The sequence below is a fragment of the Prionailurus bengalensis genome, chromosome B1 (genome assembly GCF_016509475.1).
Source record: "Prionailurus bengalensis isolate Pbe53 chromosome B1, Fcat_Pben_1.1_paternal_pri, whole genome shotgun sequence".
NCBI classification, from domain to species: domain Eukaryota; kingdom Metazoa; phylum Chordata; class Mammalia; order Carnivora; family Felidae; genus Prionailurus; species Prionailurus bengalensis.
Genome location: NC_057344.1, coordinates 117,809,815 through 117,830,458, shown reverse-complemented (window position 1 = coordinate 117,830,458; position 20,644 = coordinate 117,809,815). Strand labels below are relative to the sequence as shown.

The window sequence follows — 20,644 nt, the reverse complement described above, 5'->3', positions numbered from 1 at the left end:
TTATCAGAGAATGAGATATCACCTCACACCTGCTGGAATGGCTGTCACCAAAAAGGTAAGAAATAACAAGTGTGGGCGAGAATGTGGAAAAAGGGGAACACACTGCACTGTTGGTGGGATGTAAATTGCTGCAGCCACTACAGAAAACAGTATGGCAGTTTTCCAAAAAATTAAAACAGAGCTATTGTATGATCCAGCAATCCCACTTCTGGGTATTTATCTGAGAGAAAAAAAAGAAAAAAGGATATTAGAAAGATACCTGCACCCCCATATTCACTGCAGCATTACTTACAATAGCCAAGATAAGGAAACAACCTAAGTGTCCATCAATGAATGAACAGATAAAGAAGATGTGCTTAATATATACAGTGGAATATTATTCAGCCATGGGAAAGAAGGAAACCTGCCATTTGCGACAACAATGGGTAGACTGTTAGGGCATTATGCTCATTGACATAAGCCAGACAGAGAAAGACAAATACTGCATTTTACCACTTATATGGAATTCTTATATATGGAACCTTATATATGGAATTCTTTAAAAAAAAAGGGGGGGGGGCAGCCTAATTCATAGAAACAGAGAGTAGAAAAGTGGCTGCCAAGGGCTTGGGGTTGGGAAAAATCGTTCAGAATTATAAATAAATAAACACACAAACCACAAACAGGCTCAAATCAGGCAGTCTCTGACAAATGAACCATGTTCTAAGAATTAAATTTTAAGTTGGCTATATGCTCTCAGAATACATTTTCCCCAATGAGAAAACTATTTCCAGGTTGATACATAAAGTCTCTAGGAAACCATAAAGCCTCGAACCGCTCAATGCCCATTCACCCAACATCTAGGGCAGTAGTTCTCAAACTTCAGTACGTGTAAAATGCCCTGAAACACTCATTAAATATGTGGACTAACTAGTCTCCATCAAGCAGAGATTCTGGTGTAGTAGATATGTAATTAAGGCCTGGATCTGAAATTTTAACGAGTGTTCTACATTATTCCAATGTATGTGGTTTAAGGACCATTTTAACAAACACCAGTTTAAGAGAATACAAGATGGATGGCAGGCAATGGTGGTGGGGACTGAACAACACCCAGAGCTATTTGTGGAAGTAGATTCAAAGGCTGGGGTCATGAGTTTCAGTTGAAATAGAGAAAAAAAAAGATGGAAATAAAGGTGAAGGGAAAAGAAGGCTGAGGAAAGTGATAGGAAATGCTGTCTGGCATCAGTAAGATAAAAAGGCATCAACAACATGAGATGAGATGACAGACATCAGTCAGACGTTCTGGGCCTAAGTCAACAACTATTGAAGGTTTGACAGTCACATATTTAAAAGATATATTTAGAACATGTTTATTCTAGTATATAGGTGGTCTTTTTTCCTCCTCTATCCCCAAAAAGATTTGTCCCTGCATTCTAAAACAGCCTCTCAAACCACCTTTTTCCTTATAATAAAAAAATGACAAAGTGACCAATTTTCATAAAGTACCTTTACTTTAGACTATCTACCATGATAAGTAACTTGCTACTAAAACCTGGGTTCTGTTCCTGACTCTCTCTGGTTTTTCACTTATAAGATGAAATGTTAAGGGGATTCCTAGAATAGTCAGATTCATAAATAGAAAATGGAATAGTAGTTACCAGGGGCTGGGTGAAGGAGGGAACGGAGAGTCACTGTTCAGTGGGCAGAGTTTCAGTTTGAGAAGAAATTCTGGAGATGAACGGTGGTGATGGCTGCACATGCGGAAGTACCTGATTACACTCAACTGTACACTTTAAAAAGTGTGCAATGAAGAAAACGGTAAATTTGATTTTATAAACAAGAAAAAGAAATGAAATGGTAAGATCATCCCTAGCTGCCATACACACATATTGGAAGAATAAAAACATCAGAACGCACACAAAAATCTTCATAGAGGGGAAAACTTTAGAAGCACTTTACAAATGCAAACAATCATCGAGGTCTTTAACGGACAACAGAAGTGATTCACAAAAATAAAAACCTTTAGATATACCTCATATTCATCATTTCGTGCTCTCTTTGTAGGAATGCCATTTTCCTATAAAAGAAAAGATGGTATTTGTGATTGTAATATCTCATCAAAGAATACAACTGCACTGAAAAGCAATCCAAGTAAGCCTACTGCAGAAATATTCCACTACAGAAGCTGTCCAGACACCGGGTTCAACAGAGAACTACCGAATGCCCAGTTTCTTTTCTCTCAGCATTTGCATCCCCAGTGCATGAGCATCAAGGTGTTTCATAAAATAAATTATTAGAAAAGCTAAATCTCTTTCAAGTATATTTTCCTAGTTTTTATAAAAATAAGCAAAGGCTCTGCTCGGTCTTAAAGGAAAGACTGTCAGTCTCCCGTGATTACACTTAAAACAGTCATTTCATTATTGAAATGAAACTCTAGGGAGCATGACTAACAAGCCATGAAAGTACTCGGCTACACCTCCTGCCTGTAAATTCCACAGAGGTGTGATTACTACGCCTCCATCAAGCACTTTTAAATTAAAAAAGACTATATGATGGGTTGAGAAGAAAAATTACTCCATTCACAAATGCTCACACTTACATGTAACCTTTACACACCAAAAAAACAAAACCAAAAAACACCAAAGAAGGAAACAAAACAGAAAAATGACTATCCCAAGTAGGCCCTGAAACATTATTTCTGTTCCTAAAATAACCACCTCCCAAAGTACAAGGTGCAACAGTTCTAATCATTATAGTTGAGGATGGGAGAAACTTATGTACACAACCACTGTGTGTACCAATCCCCACGTGCCCAGAATTCACAGGCATATCCTGTTCTATGTTAGTCCTGCCCTATTCTCAACTTTCTCATATTCCCCAAAACCCATTCTCCTTAGGCACAATATCATGCCCACTGGAATGTTTCTAGTCCACTCTTTGTTCCACCGCCACCCCTACCTACTACCTGATTCCACAAAATATTTTTTGTTAGGTGAACAGATTTTGTCATGGTACACCCACACATGAAGCAGCACCCACCAATCACTCCTTTCATTATCCTGTTCTAGTTTTACAGCACTTAACATTCTCTGATTGACTTGTTTCCTGGTTGTCCACCTCCTTCCATCCAGTGGGAATTGTATCTCCTATCTATCTTACTCACTGCTGCAACCCTAGTGCCTGGAATGCCGTCTAGCTCATAATAAGCCTGCAAGAACTGTTTACTGAAAGAAGAAATTAGTAAGTGAATAAATAAATGCATGCACTTTTGGCCAAAAGCAAGCAGTGGTGTTGGGAGACAGGAGATATTTGGGTTGGACTGTTCACCGGCCAAAACAAAACACACGGACACACATACAGTAAAATGGAGTTCTTTCTGCCCTCTCTTTGCCTTCTTTCTCTCTCCAGATTATATGACCTCCTGTCCTGCAGCTGAATACTACTTAGAAGTAATGAGCTGGAATGATTGCACAAGAGCAATTAAGAATACAACCTTTGGAGTTAGAGCACCTAAATTCATATCCCACTTCCCACAACAGATGATAGATTTGTGACCAGGGGCAAGGTTCTGAACCTCATTAGCAAAATAAAGGTAAAAACAGCAGCCCTAGCTGTACTCAGATGCAACTCAAGCTCTGAGCACAGTGCTTGGATAAGCACTATGAGCATTCAATAAATCTTCACTATTATTCTCCCTGCAGCCATCTTATTGACAGTCCAGGCCTCTGAAGGGCTGGAAGGCAGCACCAATCCCACATCAGTGTTCCATAACCTTCCTCCTGGAATGATCCTATTCTCACACTAATTCTAATTCATGAGGGAGGTTTACAATCCTGTTGTGATAACTCTGTTATCCTTCTTGACTTCCAACCCACATTCTTTCCTTTCAGAATGCTTCCAAAAAGTATTTTGTGGTGATACTAGAAGTACATGTTGTCACCCCCAAAACAAGTTAAGAACTATACCTCTGTAGAGTCCACCCTCAGAGGAATATCATGAAAGGGGGAAATGTAGTCACCGGCTACATTCTCTGCAAAGGAAAAACAAAAAACAAAAATAAAAATACAGAATTAAAGCAATGGACTATCCTGTTCTTCAGAGCAATTATATCCTTATCCACTTTTAAACCTAAAAGGAGTTTTTAAAGTTTTTTTGAAATTAACTTTAACTCCCAATTTAAAGTTTAATTCAACTTTTAAAACTTGCCCCAATATGATGACCACAGAGAATACATACCAAGTAATCCACATTTGGTTTACTGAAATAATTTACAGTTGACCCTTGAACAACATAAGTTTGAACTGCTTAGGTACAGATTTTTTTTTATATAATACTGTAAATATATTTTCTCTCCTTTATGATTTTCTTAGTAACATTTTCTTTTCTCTAGCTTACTTTACTGTAAGAATACAGTATATGATACATGTAACATACAAAATGTGTGTTAATCTACTACTTATGTAATGAGTAAGGCTACCAGTCAATATAAGCTATTAGAAGTTAAGTTTTTGAGGGGTGCCTGGGTGGTTCAGTCGGTTAAGCGTACGACTTCGGCTCAGGTCATGATCTCGCCGTCCGTGGGCCCAAGCCCCGCGTCGGGCTCTGGGCTGATGACTCAGAGTCTGAAGCCTGCTTCCGATTCTGTGTCTCCCTCTCTCTCTGCCCCTCCCCCGTTCATGCTCTGGTCTCTGTCTCAAAAAGAAATCAACGTTAAAAAAAAAAAAAAAGAAGTTAAGTTTTTGAAGAGTCAAAAGTTATACATGGATTTTCAACTGTGAAGTGGGCAGGTGCCCCTAACCCTGCATTGTTCAAGGATCAACTGTACTTCTCTCTCTAGCTTAACACATCCAAAGCAGAAAATGTCTAAAATTGACTAAAGCCCCAAATATGAAATATCTCACTTGTGAACAGATACTCATTAATAAGTGACTGGATTAAAACTGATGTCACTTTTCCAAGGAGTAATCTAACAACAGAATTCCCAATTTCTGTCTACTATCCTATGAACAGGATGTAAAGATCCTACCCAATTAAAAGAAAAGAACAAACCATTTGTTTCCATTCAGTGATAAGAATGTTTATATTAAGGTAAGCTTAAAACAAAAACAAACTTTAATAATAAAAACTGTCTTATCTTCACTGCATATAAAAATGCATATTTTAAAAGCTGGGCTTAATACAGCCATAAAAATTTTTCAGTTTATAATTACCTAAGTCAGGGTATGTTTTATTTCTGGCCTGCTACCTCTTTGGCATAATTTTCAAATTTAGACTTTAAAAAAAAAAATTTAACAAAATAAAACATGAACTGGCTGACAGCCTAATACTCAGCTCCCAAATCTTGGGTTTCCAAATACCATTCTCCAGTAAAAAGAACTAGGACTTCTTTTTTTTTTTTTTTTTTTTTTTTTAATTTTTTTTTTTCAACGTTTATTTATTTTTGGGACAGAGAGAGACAGAGCATGAATGGGGGAGGGGCAGAGAGAGAGGGAGACACAGAATCGGAAACAGGCTCCAGGCTCTGAGCCATCAGCCCAGAGCCCGACGCGGGGCTCGAACTCGCCGACCGCGAGATCGTGACCTGGCTGAAGCCGGACGCTTAACCGACTGCGCCACCCAGGCGCCCCGAGAACTAGGACTTCTTAAAGAAGAGGTGGATTCTAAGGCTGGGACAAAAAGTATACAAGATGAACCCAATGGATCCTGTAGGACCAGAAACCAACCAAGTGCTCAAAGAAACAAAAGGTTGGCGGTATGTCAAAAGGAAATGGAGCCAATCTACAAGAGCTCCCAAAGGTCAAAGGTGGAACAAACTGAGGAACAAATAACAGAGTATTCGATCACAAACCAAATTATTAAATAAATAATACAAGAGACCCACTAACGCAAATAAATGATTGTTTAAATAAATAAATGAGGGAGAAGAGACAAACATTTCTTACAAAAAATTCCAAGAAATATATACATATAGATGTCACCCCTCCAAGAAGGAAAGCTTACCCTGCTCTCCCAGAGTGCAGACTAAACTTAATGACTGACTCACTTCAACATAGAAAGGGAAAAACAGTAACATTACAGTAGAGAACCCTGGCAAGAAGTACCCTTAACCAAGTGATCAAAGTTGACATCACCAGTGAAAAGTCATGTTAATAACATGTACCTCCTGATATGCTGTGATGAGAAGGGTATGTACTTCACTTGTATTTTTCCCCCAAACCCATAACCCCACTCTCATCACAAGAATGACAGCAGATACATCCAAACTGAGGGACGTTTTACACAATATTAACCAATACTGTTTAAGAGTCTCAAACTCATAAAACAAATAAGGAAATACTGAGAAACTGTTAGATTGGGGGGAATGTAAGGAAATACAATAACTAAGTATAATGTGGTACCCTGAACTGGATTCTGTAAGAAAAAAATGACATTAGTGGGAAAACTAGTCATATCCAAATAAAACCTGGAGTTCACAGTTGGTACCAATGTTGGTTTCTTAGTTTTAAAAAATGTACACTGTTAATGAAAGATATTAACACTTGGGGAAAGTTGGTAAGAGATATACTGGAATTCTGTACTATCTTTGCAACTCTGCCAAATCTGAAATTATTTCACAATAAAATTTAAATAAACAAAAACAAGCTGTGGCGTCAGCCCACTAAAGTGAGAAGCATAGAATTTAACAATGGCCCTCACTCCACCAAAACTGCATTTCTTCTTCTTCTGCCTCACAGGCTTTCCTTAGCACTTATTACTAAAGTTCTTGCAGGAAGGAGTTTCTTTTGTTTGTTTTCATTTGTTCTGTTATGCTCTCTCCTCAGTCCCCAGCATCCAGAAAGTACCCAGCACTTAGTAGGCATTCAATAAATACATCTCTATTACAATTTCATTTTTCTGTCCAAAAAGTTCATGTAATTTTTCTTTTCCCACTCTAGGAACAAGGGAGTTGTGCATGAAAGATCATGTACAAGGTAGGATAAAGATGACTAAGAGTACATAAGTGACAAAATATATAAAAATCTTGCCATGACCTATAAAGCTCTTTTCATTAGTTAAAAAAGATGCATCTTAAAAAAATGCTTTTCCATACCAGATCAAACGTCAAATTCTCTGCCTGAATTTAAAATCCTCTATGAGTAACACAAGAAACGAAATTATCAGTTTGCTGCCTGATTATTTACTTTCCTATAAGTAACACAGATACTTAAATGGGTCACCTTTATTTTCCATTAAAATAAATTATGGCAGTGAAAACTGAAAATGATACAGACACTTTGGAAAACAGTGTGGCAATTTCTTATAAAGTTAAATATTTGACCCAGAAATCCTACTGTTAAGCACTTGACCGAGAGAAATGAAAACTTATGTTCACATGAAAACCTATAAGTGAATGTTTATAGGTGGCTTTATTCAAAATCAAAACTGGAAGCAAACTAAATGTACAAATAGTAAACAGATAAACTCTGCTACACCCATCTAATGGGTGTTTTACTCAATGATATATTAGTCCCAAATAAAAAAGAATGAACTATTGCCAAGTGAAAGAAGCTAGACTCAAACCATTCCATTTACATGACATTCTGGAAAAGGCAAAACTATATAGGGATAAAGAGCAGATCAGTGACTGCCAGGGCTTGAGGGTGCAGAGTAAGGGGGCTAACGAGAGACCACAAGGAAACTATTTCGGGGTAATGAACTGTTCTATGCCTTGACTATGACAGTATTTAAATGAATCTATATTTTATCAAAACTCAGAACTGTTCACACAAAAAAGTGAACTAATGTATGCAATTTAAAAAATAAATATGGAGCAAAAAAAAATCAGTTAAGGAAAGTATGTATTAAAGTATAAATAAAAGGCGCGCCTGGGTGGCTCAGTCAGTTAAGCATCCAACTTCAGCTCAGGTCTGATCCCACCATTCGTGAGTTTGAGCCCCGCATCTGTGCTGACAGCTCAGAGCCTGGAGCCTGCTTCAGATGCTGTGTCTCCCTCTCTCTCTGCCCCTCTCCTGCTCATGTGCGCGCTGTCTCTCTCTCTCAAAAATAAACAAGTATTAAAAAAATTATTTTTTTTTAATTTAAAAAAAGTATAAATGGAAGCTCTTGTTCCAATGAGCAATCAGTCTGTAATTCTTCACTTTAAGTCACAAAGGTAAGGCAGTTTTGAGAAAAATGCAATCCTTTAGCAGATTATATCAATAATTACATTTGAGACCTATCACTGTGATGGGAATTAACAATAATCCCAGCTCTAAGAATTCAGGATGTTGCACAGACCAGGGAACTTCATTATTAAAATTAAGGAAGTATAGGAAACTTGACAAAATAGCTGGGCTGCCTTTGTAATTAAGAGTGAAAAATACCTCTAGTACACTGATTTGGTGTTAAATTTCTCTAGAGCTCCAATGCTCTTGTTAACTGGGGACAAGCCCCAACAAACTAAGATTTAAGATGAATGCATGTTACTCAAGTCTGAGCGAAAAATGGGACTAGCCTAAGCTGTGATTGCTAAAAGCTAAAGATTTGTGAAGTGTGCTTAGGTCCCTATCTCTTTAAATTGCAATCTAAATGTTATATTCGGGGGTGCCTGAGTGGCTCAGTCGGTTAAGCATCCAACTCTGGATTCCGCTCAGGTCATGCATGATCTCACAGTTCGAGAGATCAAGTCCTGCACTATGAGCACAGAGCCTGGTTGGGATTTTCTCTCTCCTTCTCTCTCTGTCCCTCTCCTGCACAAGCACACGTGTGTGCTGTCAAAAAATTAAAAAATACGGATGCCTGGATGGGTCAGTTGGTTAAGCGTCCGACTTCAGCTCAGGTCATGATCTCACAGCTTGTGAGTTCAAGCCTCGCATCAGGCTCTGTGCTGACAGCTCAGAGCTTAGAGCCTGCTTTGGATTCTATCTCCCTCTCTCTTTACCCCTCTCCCACTCATTCTCTGTCTCTGTCTCTCTCTCTCCCTCTCTCTCTCTCTCTCAAAAATAAGCATTAAAAATTTAAAAAAAAAATAAACTTTTAAAAACAAACATCATATTCAAACACTATGGTAATGCCAATACATATGTTTAAATGGTATCTAATTGACATCTTGGAAGGTAAAAAGAGTTATTAGTGAATGAGTGGTCTCAGATAACCATACCTACTGGAAGCCATCTGGATCACGAAACAGTATAAATAAAAATGTACTAATGAAGAAAAAAGAATAAAAGAATTACACATACTAAAATAAAAATAAAATATGGCTTTAAATGTCAGATAATGATAATGCTTTGATGAGCAATACACCAGTAAATTCACACAGAGCAATGAATACAGAGATCAAGAGCCTGACTTCTAGTTACTGAGCTTGATAAAGCCACTCAATTTCTCTGAAACTTAATTTTCTCAATTTTTTCAATTGAGCAATGTACAATTTGTACATAAAAGGTAATGTACTAGATGCTGGAATACAAACGTGCTAAAAGTGAGCTATATCCACAGCCAAGAAAGGGAATGCACTAAATCATCTACATAAGCATTATCCAGTAAGTGCAAAGACAAAGGTCCTCCTGGCATCATTATCAGAAAGCTAATCACTGACCTAATGCACAAAGGAAGGAACGAGAACCCATTAAAAGTTTTCTAAGGTCAGTGCTATGAGTATGTTAGTGTGCTCCATATAAAGAGTATGAAGAATCTCTAAAGGTAGATTTATTTTTTTTTTAAGTTTATTTATTTATTTTTGAGAGGGCAAGAGAGCAAAGTGGAGAAGAGGCAGAGAGAGAGAGGGAGACACCTAAAGCAGGTTCCAGGTTCTGAGCTGTCAGCACAGAGCCCGATGCAAGGCTCAAAGCCATGAACCATGAGACAACGACCTGAGCCGAAGTCAGAAGCTCAACTGACTGAGCCACCCAGGAGCCCCTAAAAGTAGACTTAAACATAGGTAGAATCTATCCTGATCCTCTCTATACAACAAAAAGGGTAATCTATATTATACATACGAGCCATAGACAGAGAGATGTGGTATATGCAGCAAGCACTGTGGCAATGTATGGCACTTTGTAAAGGTAACAGAACTGAGGCACAGTACAGACAGCCCTTTCTCAGAGTCTCAGAATAATAAATTAGTTAATAAATCTTGAGTGAGAACTTCATTATATGAAGTTCAGACTGGTTGTTTCTTTAGATTTAAAACCAAGTTGTTGCTATCAGTTTGCTTTTTAAATACCTATTTTGTTGTTTAAACAAAGCAATGCATGTACATGGTTAAAAAAATGACATCAGGGGGCGCCAGGCGGCTCAGTCGTTTGAGCATCGGACTTCAGCTCGGGTCATGATCTCGCGGTTCGTGAGTTCGAGCCCCGCGTCAGGCTCTGTGCTGACAGCTCAGAACCTGGAGCCTGCTTCCGATTCTGTGTCCCCCTCTCTCTCCACCCCACCCCTGCTTGTGCTCTGTCTCTGTCTTTCAAAAAATGAATAAACATAAAAAAATTAAAATTAAAAAAAAATGACATCAGTACCCACCTCTCTCTAATTCAGATCCACTTTTAGAACAACCTACTTTCACCTCTTAAACTTACCTTAGGTCTAGTGATTATCTACATCTCCCTAAATAATATATTTGTATGATAATTTTTTACTTTACCAATTTTAGAGATTATCTACTGTTTCCAATGCTAAGATACAATTTTGTTTCATTTGACCCCAACGTATTCCTCTTAAATTCTCTACTGACCAATCTTAACACACTATAGCTTGATTCCAATGTTCCACCAAACACAGTATTTCTTGACCCTACTAACTGGCTTTTTATCTCATTCTCCTCATTCTTCTTTCTCTCTCCTAATTTCTATCTTCTGCATTTTCATTTTTTTTTTCATTTCAAGGTTGATAAATGTTCTACAATCACACTGAATTTTTCTGTGCTTTTCCTATTAGTGTATTTCCAAAATTTTTCTAATCATAGGAAAAACTTGGGAGTGCTTGTCAAAAAAAAAGAAAAGTCTTTAGACCCCCCATACCTAGGGAACCAGAATCTTTTTTCAAAAAAATTTTTTAATGTTTTATTTATTTCTTTTGAGAGAGAGAAAGACAGAGAGCAAGCAAGGGGGGGCAGAGAGAGAGGGAGACACAGAATCCAAAGCAGGCTCCAGGCTCTGAGCCGTCAACACAGTGCCACATGCGGAGCAGCTTGAATCCACATACTGTGAGATCATGACCTGAGCTGAAGACAGAGGCTTAACTGACCTGAGCCACCCAGGAGACCCGGGAATCAGAATCTTTTTTTTTTTTTTAACGTTTATTAATATTTTGAGAGACAGCGCGTGAGTGGGGGAGGGGCAGAGAGAGAGAGAGGGAGACAAAATCTAAAGAAGGCTCCAGGCTCTGAACTGACAGCACAGAGCCCGACGCGGGGATGGAACTCACAGACTGTTAGATCATGACCTGAGCTGAAGTTGAACGCTTAACCGACTGAGCCAACCAGGTGGCCCCGGGGAATCAGAATCTTAAGAAGAGATCTGGATATCTAGATTTTTAGCAAGCACCCGCAAATAATTCTTACACTGAAGTAAGTTTGAGAAGCATTGTCTATGAGCTGATTTTTGGCCTAGTGTTACAGTTAAATTTCCTTTCCTGTTTGGCTTCTATTTTGACTTGTGCTTCTAATTATGTTTCTTCCATTGTCAGTCACAATCATATCTATAAATTATTCAAATGCCTCACAGATTCTACAGAGACTATGGAATTCTCTCTTTATACAGTTCCCTTTGAAATCGCTATCCTCTTGGTGCAACACGGACTGAATGCTTTTTTGGCACCCTAACATTTTGCTTCTTTGGTCTCCAGCTCAGCTCTGTTTTCTGGACCCCATGCACTCATCCATCTTTTTTGGTTTACTTACTTGTTTTGCTGGAGCATATCCCTAATTTGTGTCCTGTAAGAAAGGATGCATACAAGGTAAATTTCCCACGTCCTTAAATGTTTGAAATATCTTTATTTGGTCTTCAGTCTAGATTAATATTGTCTGGATAAATTGTAGGGGGAAAATTCTTTTCTCTCAGAATTTTTAAGGCACTACTCCAGTCTTTAAGCATTCATTTATGCTGGTAAGTCACATACCAGTTTGATTATCATTCCTTTGCAGGTGACCTGTTCTCCCTCCCTCCTCTGTCCCCAGCCCCAGGACTTGCAGAATCTTCTTTATAAAAGCCTCGGTTTTCTGAGATTTTATAATGCGTCTGGGACTAGGAATGCTTAGGTCCTTAAATTCTTAGATCTCTTCTGTTATCTATCCCTTTGTAATTACCTCTCCATTCCTTCTGCCACTTGTATTAGTCAAATGTTGGGACTTCCTAGATTAAATCTCTATGTCTCCTCTTTCTACCTCATTTTTCTGTCTGACATTTTGTTCTACTTTCTCATAGATTTCTTTACCTTATATTCTAACTTTTCTGTATTAGTTTTCCAGGACTGCCATAACAAATGATCACAAAGTTGGTGGCTTAAAACAACAGAACACCATTTGTCCCACTACACCTTCTACAGAGTCCTTTGTTTCTACAATCACAGCATTTTAATACATCCGTGATTATCTTTTCTTCATAGCTTCCTCTTCCTTTTTAAAGGAGGTAGGTTTCTAAAATCTCACGGGATACCCGTTGGACTACTTAAAATTCGAATTCTCTTCTTTCTACTTTCTCTTTTTCCTATTTAATTCATAAGATTTCCTTAAATGGATTCATTGGATATTTACCAAACACATATACTATACCAAGCAGTTTTAGGTCGTAGGTGTACAAATTCCTTGTTCTTATGAAATTTATATTCAAGTAGGGGCGTAGGTATGGAAGCAATGAAAAGGTATGTTCTAACTATACGGGATACAATAAGTACCACAAAGGAAAACAAACAAGGGCAAGAAAGGAGTAAGGGAAGGGATAAAATCTAAACTGAAAGAATGGAGATCTCACCGGTAGGTAACATTTCAGCACAGACAGAAATAAAGTAAGGAAGCAGGTCAAACAGACATCCATGGAGGAATGCTACGGGAATAGCAAGGAGGCCAAAATGGCCAGAGCAGAATGATCTAAAGGAAGAGTGGTAAATGACAAATTCAGAGAGGAGCCCCAGTAGGTCATACGGGACCTTGTAGACTGTGGTGAATATTTAAAATTTATTTAGAGTGAAATGAAAAGTCACTGGGGTTTTGAGCAGAGCCTGGACATGAGGTGACTGCCACTTCAAAAGGATCAAGGGGACTTCTGTATGGAAAGCAGCTACAGGAGGGCACAGGGGACAGCAGGGGAAGAATCAGGTGACTGCAGTCGGTCAAGGGAAAGATGGATAGAGTGGCAAGGGTGCAAGTGGAGAGAAGTAAACATCACCTGGATACATCTCAAAAGCACAGATGAAGGGAGAAACTACTGACCTAGAAGGGAGGTAAGAGTAAGAAAGGCAACAAGAATGGTTCCTAAATTGCTGGTTACACATATGAGGACAGACACAACCGAGTGGAGACTGGGATCAGGAGTCCTGTACACATGAACCTTGAGATGTCTCTGAGACAATGAAATGGAAATACAGACTGCACTTACTGGATGTGTAAAAATGTTTCAAGATACAGAGTGTGCTTACTGGATGTGTAAAAATGAGTTCAAGAGAAATTCAGGCTGTTACACATCTGGGAAACACAGATGGTATCTAAAGCTAAGGGACCAAAAGGGATCACAGAGAGCAATGGTTATAGTCAGCAAACTTTGGCCCATGGCCTGTTTCAGTCTGTATAAATAAAGGTTCGTTGGAACACAAAGCCATGTTCAGACTTTTACTGTCTCTGGCTGCTCCTGTGCTACAGGCAGGGTTAAGTAGTTGTGGCAGAGACCTTATGGCCTGCATAGGCTACTATTTACTATCACAGCCCTTTACAGAATATTTGCCAACCCTTGCCCTAGAGAGAGAGATGTGAGCTAAGTACTGAATCCTGGAGCATTTCAAAAGTTAGAGTTCAGAAATATGAGGATCCAGAAAAGAAGACTGCTGGAGAAGCCATCAAAATAAAAGAGAATGTTATCCTAGAGATAAAAGAAAAAAAATGTTTCACGGAAGACAAAGTAATCAACTGAAAAGTTCTATTGATAATTCATGTGAGATGAGAACTTAAAACATCATTATAAGAGCACCTGGGTGGCTCAGTCAGTTCAGCATCCAACTCAGTTTTAGCTCAGGTCATGATCTCGTGGTTTGTGAGATCGAGTCCTGAGCTGGGCTCTGCACTGACAATACGGAACCTGCTTGGGATTCTCTCTCCCTCTCTCTCGGCCCCTCCCTAGCTTGTACTCACTCACCCTCTCAAAAATAAATAAACATTAAAAAAAAAAAAAAACCTGGTCATTATATTTGCCACATGGAAGTCACATTTTGACAAAAGCAGTTTGGTAGAATAGTAGTGATGAAAGCCTGCCTGAGGGTGATCCTTAACAATTTCGTTGACATTTAAGAGTAAGAGACTAGAGGGGTGCCTAGGTGGCTCAGTTGGCTAAGTGTCCAACTTTGGCTCAGGTCATGACTCACGGTTGATGGGTTCGGGCCCTATCTGGGGCTCTGTGCTGACAGCTCAGAGCCTGGAGCCTGCTTTAGATTCTGTGTCTCCCTCTCTCCCTGCCCCTCCCCCACTCATGCTCTGTCTCTGTCAAAAATGAATAAACGTTAAAAATTTTTTTTTGAAAAAATAAGAGATTAGAAAAACGGATGTGTAACCAGGAGAGGCACCTAATGCCTAAGATGCTGGCTATTGCACTGGGTGGGGGTTGGGGTCGGTAGGAGCCTAAGTGCTAGAATGTAGAAGGCTCTGCTGGGGCAATACCATCAGGTTGTTCTACTTCCCTCCAAACACTTTCTTCAATTTCTGTAGAGGAAGCCAGCCAATCCCACAAGTCCTAAACCTGCATGGTAAGCATCTGTGTGCTATTCCATAATAAAACTCATATCGACCCCTCGATAAGTGCCACATCCCACCCACAACCACTCTGAGGTTCTGCAAGGAGTCTGGCTTCTTAAACTACAGACCCTTGACACATATACAAGCTGGGATTTCATACATGCTGTTTCATCAATAACCACAGTTACATCTATTTTTCATGTTCCATAAATATTTTGAAATCTCCCACTCTGATGAGTCCTTCTTATTTGTTGTTTTAGGGTTATCCTTTTTTATTCACTTACTATCAATTCAATAGGAAATTTATTAGAGGGAAAATCCAACAAACAACTGTAGTCACCCTACCATCCTGTCTTGATATTTCACTTTGTCAAAAATCAGACTGCATCCCTGAGCATAAACTAATGAATTCTTTCAGGCCCATCAATATACATACACTTGACATGGCCAATGTCAAAACTTTCCCTTCAACTAGACTGAACTGAAATTTTATTCTATTATTTTGTAAATTACCTATGTTTTTCTCTCATAACACCAAGTTGTATCAGGATCAAAGTTTATTAATGGTATTAGTAAGTTTATTAATGGTATAAGTAAGTGAGAAAATGGAATGGAATGCAAAACCGGTATTTGGTTATATATATATATATACAAAATAGCTACATGGATGCCAAGTACCAACAAACTATTACATATTATTACTAAAAGCATTTCTAGAGACTTACTGGAAGCTTTAACAATGAAGAATACCAAGTACAAATAATTCTTCAATATTCACACAATAACCATAATGTTCTATATGTTCTACACAGAGTTCAAATTCCATGGTATGAGCCAACTTTAAAAAAAAGGTTACAAAACTCATATATTTAAGACTCAAACACACATTGTGTGGATTATTCACAGAAAATTTTAGTAAGTTCAAATGTATGGTACATTCAACTGCAGATTCTATCACCTACCATTGAAATGATGTACTTAAAAGAAAACTAATAGTAATTTTAACTTAAGCACATAGTTACTATAAATGATAAAACAAATTCATTGTTAAAGAACTGCATGATTCATTCTCATGCTAAATAAAAGCAATATGAATTACCTACAGCATTGTTTTTCTAAATAAACCAGTCACTTGCTCCCTACTATCCCATAGTAACAAAAGTGCAAACTATGAAAAGCATAACTTCTACTCATCTTTTGAGAAAATGTAAAAAACCTGAAATAATGAATTTTCAAGTTATTAGCAAAACAAAAACATACAGACTATCAAAGGAACATTGACATGCAGTGCTTATCTTTGGTCCCATATAAACAAGTCTAACTTCATCATGATTTCACAATTAATTCAAAAGACTGCAGGGCAGTATCCATTAAAACTGAGGCCTAGGTATTAATACATCGAGACATATTCAAAAGATTCAATTTTATCCGCATCCTGTTGTTTTCACCCTTCACAGACTATGACAAGAATTTTGTTCTTATATCTTGAACTCAAAAAAAAAAAAAAGGAAATAACATAAGTTAAATATTTACCATATGCCATGTGTGCGACACTGATCATATTTACACATTTAACTACCACAGCAGTTCTATAATATTATTAGCATTATCCCCATTTTGCTGATGGAGAAATTGAGCTGAGACCCAAGACCGTTAAGACATGCCTATTAGTGTAGAATTGTTTCTTTGATACACACATGCTTTGGGAAGTTTCAGAAATCATCTCACCCAGTGCTTCCCCAACTTAATTCCAAAAACTCTGGAGTCACTACAATATTAACAAATGTGATGAGAAATAAGGGCTCTAGGAGTCAAAATTTTAGGACAAGTTACTTCACATCAGAATTTCCCAGAACTTTAATACACACACTGTGACTCTCCAAGATGGTGATAAAATGGGAAGTGTTCTGCTCATTTATTAAACCATGAAGCCCTCTGTTTAAAGAAACCTAATAATAAACTATGGTACATCTGTGCTCAACTCGGCACAGTTTGGGAAATGATCATCTAGTCCAATTTCCTCTTTCTATGGTTTAAAAAAATGAGTTACAGATAAGTTAAATGACTCACTCAAGGCCACACAGAAAGTTAATAAAGGGACAGGGCTGGCACCAAAGGGGCCTGGTGATTCCCTGCAAGATCCCTTTTCCTCTACATCATTCTGTCTCACTTCACTACTGTTTCTAAAAAGTCCACACTAATTAAAAAGGAAAAATAAAGAAAGTATTAAAGTTATCATTTATTCTGATTCTTCTGAATAGCAGTAAAGAGAAAGCATTTGCAGATACGAAGCTCAAAAATGGTCTACCTCCCAATGAAGTAGTATTTCAGGGAATTGGGATATATTTGGAAATGTGAGAAATGATTCCACTCTAATAATGCTGAATAACACTATTCAGCCAAGTGGTGCTACACTCGTATATATTTTTTAATGCTTGTTTATTTTTTTTTTGAGAGAGAGAGACAGAGCATGAGTTGGGGAGGCGCAGAGAGAGAGCGGGAGACACAGAATCCCAAGCAGGCTCCAGGTTCTGAGCTGTCAGCACATAGTCTGACACGGGGCTTGAACCCACGAACCACGAGATCATGACCTGAGCCGAAGTCAGACACTTAACAGAATGAGCCACCCAGGCGCCCCTCATATTTTTCTTTGAAGTCACGTACAACTACACTCTACTACTGCATGTAGACACTGCCAGAGTTCAAAATACCCAATCTGAGACCATCTTTAAAAGGAGCAATGTGTTCACTGTTTTCCTCGCACTCCCTCACACTGAAGGGGCTTCCTTTCACTTTGTCCTACCCCTGCCAGCAAGCAGTACTCAGTCCTGGGCCAAGGATGCCATCTGGTGTTTTGGTTCAGGAACTGTTTAACCCCACATAACCTTCCAATTACAACCTCACCACCTGGCCCCTCCCCCAAACCACCCTTCCTTCCAATTCTTGCACATTTACCTCAGGAAACCTTTTTTTTCTTGTTTTCTGTCATTTATCCTAACTGGGTAAAAAAGATATCTCTGACATTCTAGTTAAGGACAACTCATGAGTCTGAAATACACTTGTAGCTAGAGAAACCAACCATGGTGAGTGGCCAATTCCGCCCTGGAGATGGCCTAATAGAGGCCCTGTCCAAGAGAGAATGCCAGAATATCTAATATTGATCCAACACCTTCAATCAATGAATGGCAGCACCAACAAGGACCTTGAAGATCAAATGCTAGGTCAACTGCATTATTTTACAACTAAAGACATTGGCCCTGTATGAAATGAAGCAATCACCTGCCCAAATAACAGGAAGTGAGAGCTCATACCGCAAAGTCAGGATTAAGGACTCTCCATTCCAAAGCCAGTGCTCAGTCAACTATGTCATATGCTCTAGGCTCCTCAAGATATTGTTTCTCAGCCAACATGCAAGTAAAATATTTTTCAGTGTCTTTATATTTTCCTTAATTACTATATAATAATATAATATATTGGTATTATGACTCTCTTGAGAGCAGGGCCCATAATGAAAATCTCCCCAGTGCCATGTCTAACAGCGTCCAGCACACTTCATAAATACGTACTGACGTTTTTGGTCTACTATTAACTGTACTTCTTGCAAATCTAGAATAATTTTACCATGCCATGTATGTTAGACAAGCTTTTATCTACTCAAAAACCTAAATGCCATTTCATAACACTCTTTCAATAGAAAATGGTGCCCAAAGTCATCACATCATACATAACCTTTGGTAACACATCCATTCAGAAACTTGGGACTTCTTTTTTTTTTTTTTTTAATTTTTTTTTCAACGTTTTTTTATTTATTTTTGGGACAGAGAGAGACAGAGCATGAACGGGGGAGGGGCAGAGAGAGAGGGAGACACAGAATCGGAAACAGGCTCCAGGCTCCGAGCCATCAGCCCAGAGCCTGACGCGGGGCTCGAACTCACGGACCGCGAGATCGTGACCTGGCTGAAGTCGGATGCTTAACCGACTGCGCCACCCAGGCGCCCCCTTGGGACTTCTTGTTAAGGGTTCCTCTCCACCTGATCAGTCTTGACTAAACAAGGATGTAAAAAAAAATATGTACCAAAGAGGAAAAAAGCAATCAATTTTGAAGAATATGGGTATTTCACTATCAGTTGCATCATAATCCTAAGAGTATACAAATTCAGTTTCCTCTTCCATAAAATACCCTTCGACGCTAAGTTCAGTTAAGGATACGTGTAAACATTTTATAAATTACAGGTATCAATAATGAGATAGGTATTATTAATAATTTATATTCTATACACTGACTAATCACTACATACACTTCACCTTGTAATCTTTACAGCCCTGTTTCACAGATAAGACAAAAAACAAGGCGTAGCAAAGTCAGAAACTCATCAGAGGTCACAGAGCCAAGAGCTGAAAAATCCAGGATTCGGGCTTAAATCTGAAAGCCTCCAAAGCTGGTGCTCCTACGAGATGGGCGATCAGGCAAGGCCGACTTCACAGAAAGAGTACTCCTCCCCTTAGGGCTCTGAAATCAATGAGGCATGAAAGCAACTCGACCAACCTCGCTATTTTCACGTTATTGCTAACCTACACGGTGCAACATGGGGCTGCAAAGAAAAATGAGAATAACGGGAACCCGGGTCATTTTCCGACTCGGCCGGCCAGCTCAGCGCCCTGCAATTCGTGTCGCTCTCTGGGGCTTGTTCAATGTGAGGAGGACACTGGCTACCCTGAGGCCCACTAGGCTCTTGACGCAGCACAGCATTCAAAGTGCCAACCTCTGAGTATAAATTCATGCTTCTGAGACAAGATCCTTGGCCAGAGTCGCCCCAGAAAAAGACCCACGGGACGAGGAACCTCCAAAGTTCTGCCTGCCTCTCCAACTGCAGGTGGCCCTCCCCGGGAGGAGGAGCTTGATTACGCGCCCGAGGAAGCCGTCCAGAGGGCGGATTCTGCGCTTCCCTCCCACGACTAAATTACGTTGAGCCCGGAATGGCGGCAGGGACTCGCCTAAGGCTGCGCGGCCGCAGCGGGGTACCGCGGGCGCCCCTGCGCGCTCCGCGCCCGGCTCGGAGAGGGCGGTTGGCAGCGCCCAGGGCGACTCGGCGCGGCGCCGCCGGCTGCCCTGCGTCTCTGCGCTCCGCATTTGGGGGTTGGGTTCGCCGTCCCCTTCGCTGGCTGCTCCGTGGCTCTGCGCGGGCCCCCGCGTGCGGGCAGGCGGCCTGGGCCGCTCGGCCACCCGAAGGAAGGAGGGAGGAGGCCGCGCGGACCATACAGGCTCCAGCCCGAGCCTCCTCTAGGCGCGCCGTCCGCGGGAGTCCCCGCGAGCTACTTACTGAAGAAAAGGCGGTAATCGGGGGTGTAGGGCTGGCCGCGCTCCTCCGTGCGGTAGAGGGCCATGGCGCGGTGCGGCCCGGGCCCTGTACTCGTTCCCGGGGGCAAGCGGGCAGCAGCTGGGGCCCACGCGCGCCAGCCCCAACCCGTGCGCAGGAGCGGCAGCAGCACGCGCATGGCGTAGACGGCGGTCCGGCTCTGCGCTGGGCGGTGCTGGGGTCCTGGCAGAGCCTCGCGCCGGCGTCCCCTACTGGCCGGAGTCAACACTCTGGCCCCGGGTCGGGATCTGGATCCCCCACCCCAGCCAATCTCTGGTTGGAGAAACGGGAGAAATGGGAGTGCCCAGCAAATTGCAGTAAGGTACACTGTTATATGAGCAGTGAGGTCAGGGTTCAAAGGTAAACAAGACAACATCCATCACCCCTGAGG

The 20,644-nt window shown here is 40.2% G+C and overlaps 1 protein-coding gene across 2 annotated transcripts in view; it reads right to left on the bottom strand.

Annotated features, from left to right (window-relative positions):
- Window positions 1-20,644, bottom strand: part of PPA2 (inorganic pyrophosphatase 2) — a 92,382-nt gene extending 71,738 nt beyond the window's left edge. The window contains exons 1-3 of one of the 2 annotated variants that reach the window (XM_043571260.1): window positions 20,218-20,644; window positions 3,945-4,009; window positions 2,012-2,056 (exon numbers count right to left, since the gene is read on the bottom strand). In XM_043571260.1, the coding sequence (XP_043427195.1) occupies window positions 2,012-2,056; window positions 3,945-4,009; window positions 20,218-20,629 (522 nt within the window). In that variant the 5' untranslated portion in view covers window positions 20,630-20,644. The remainder of the gene's footprint in view (window positions 1-2,011; window positions 2,057-3,944; window positions 4,010-20,217) is intronic. The other variant, XM_043571267.1, reaches the window with a different exon arrangement.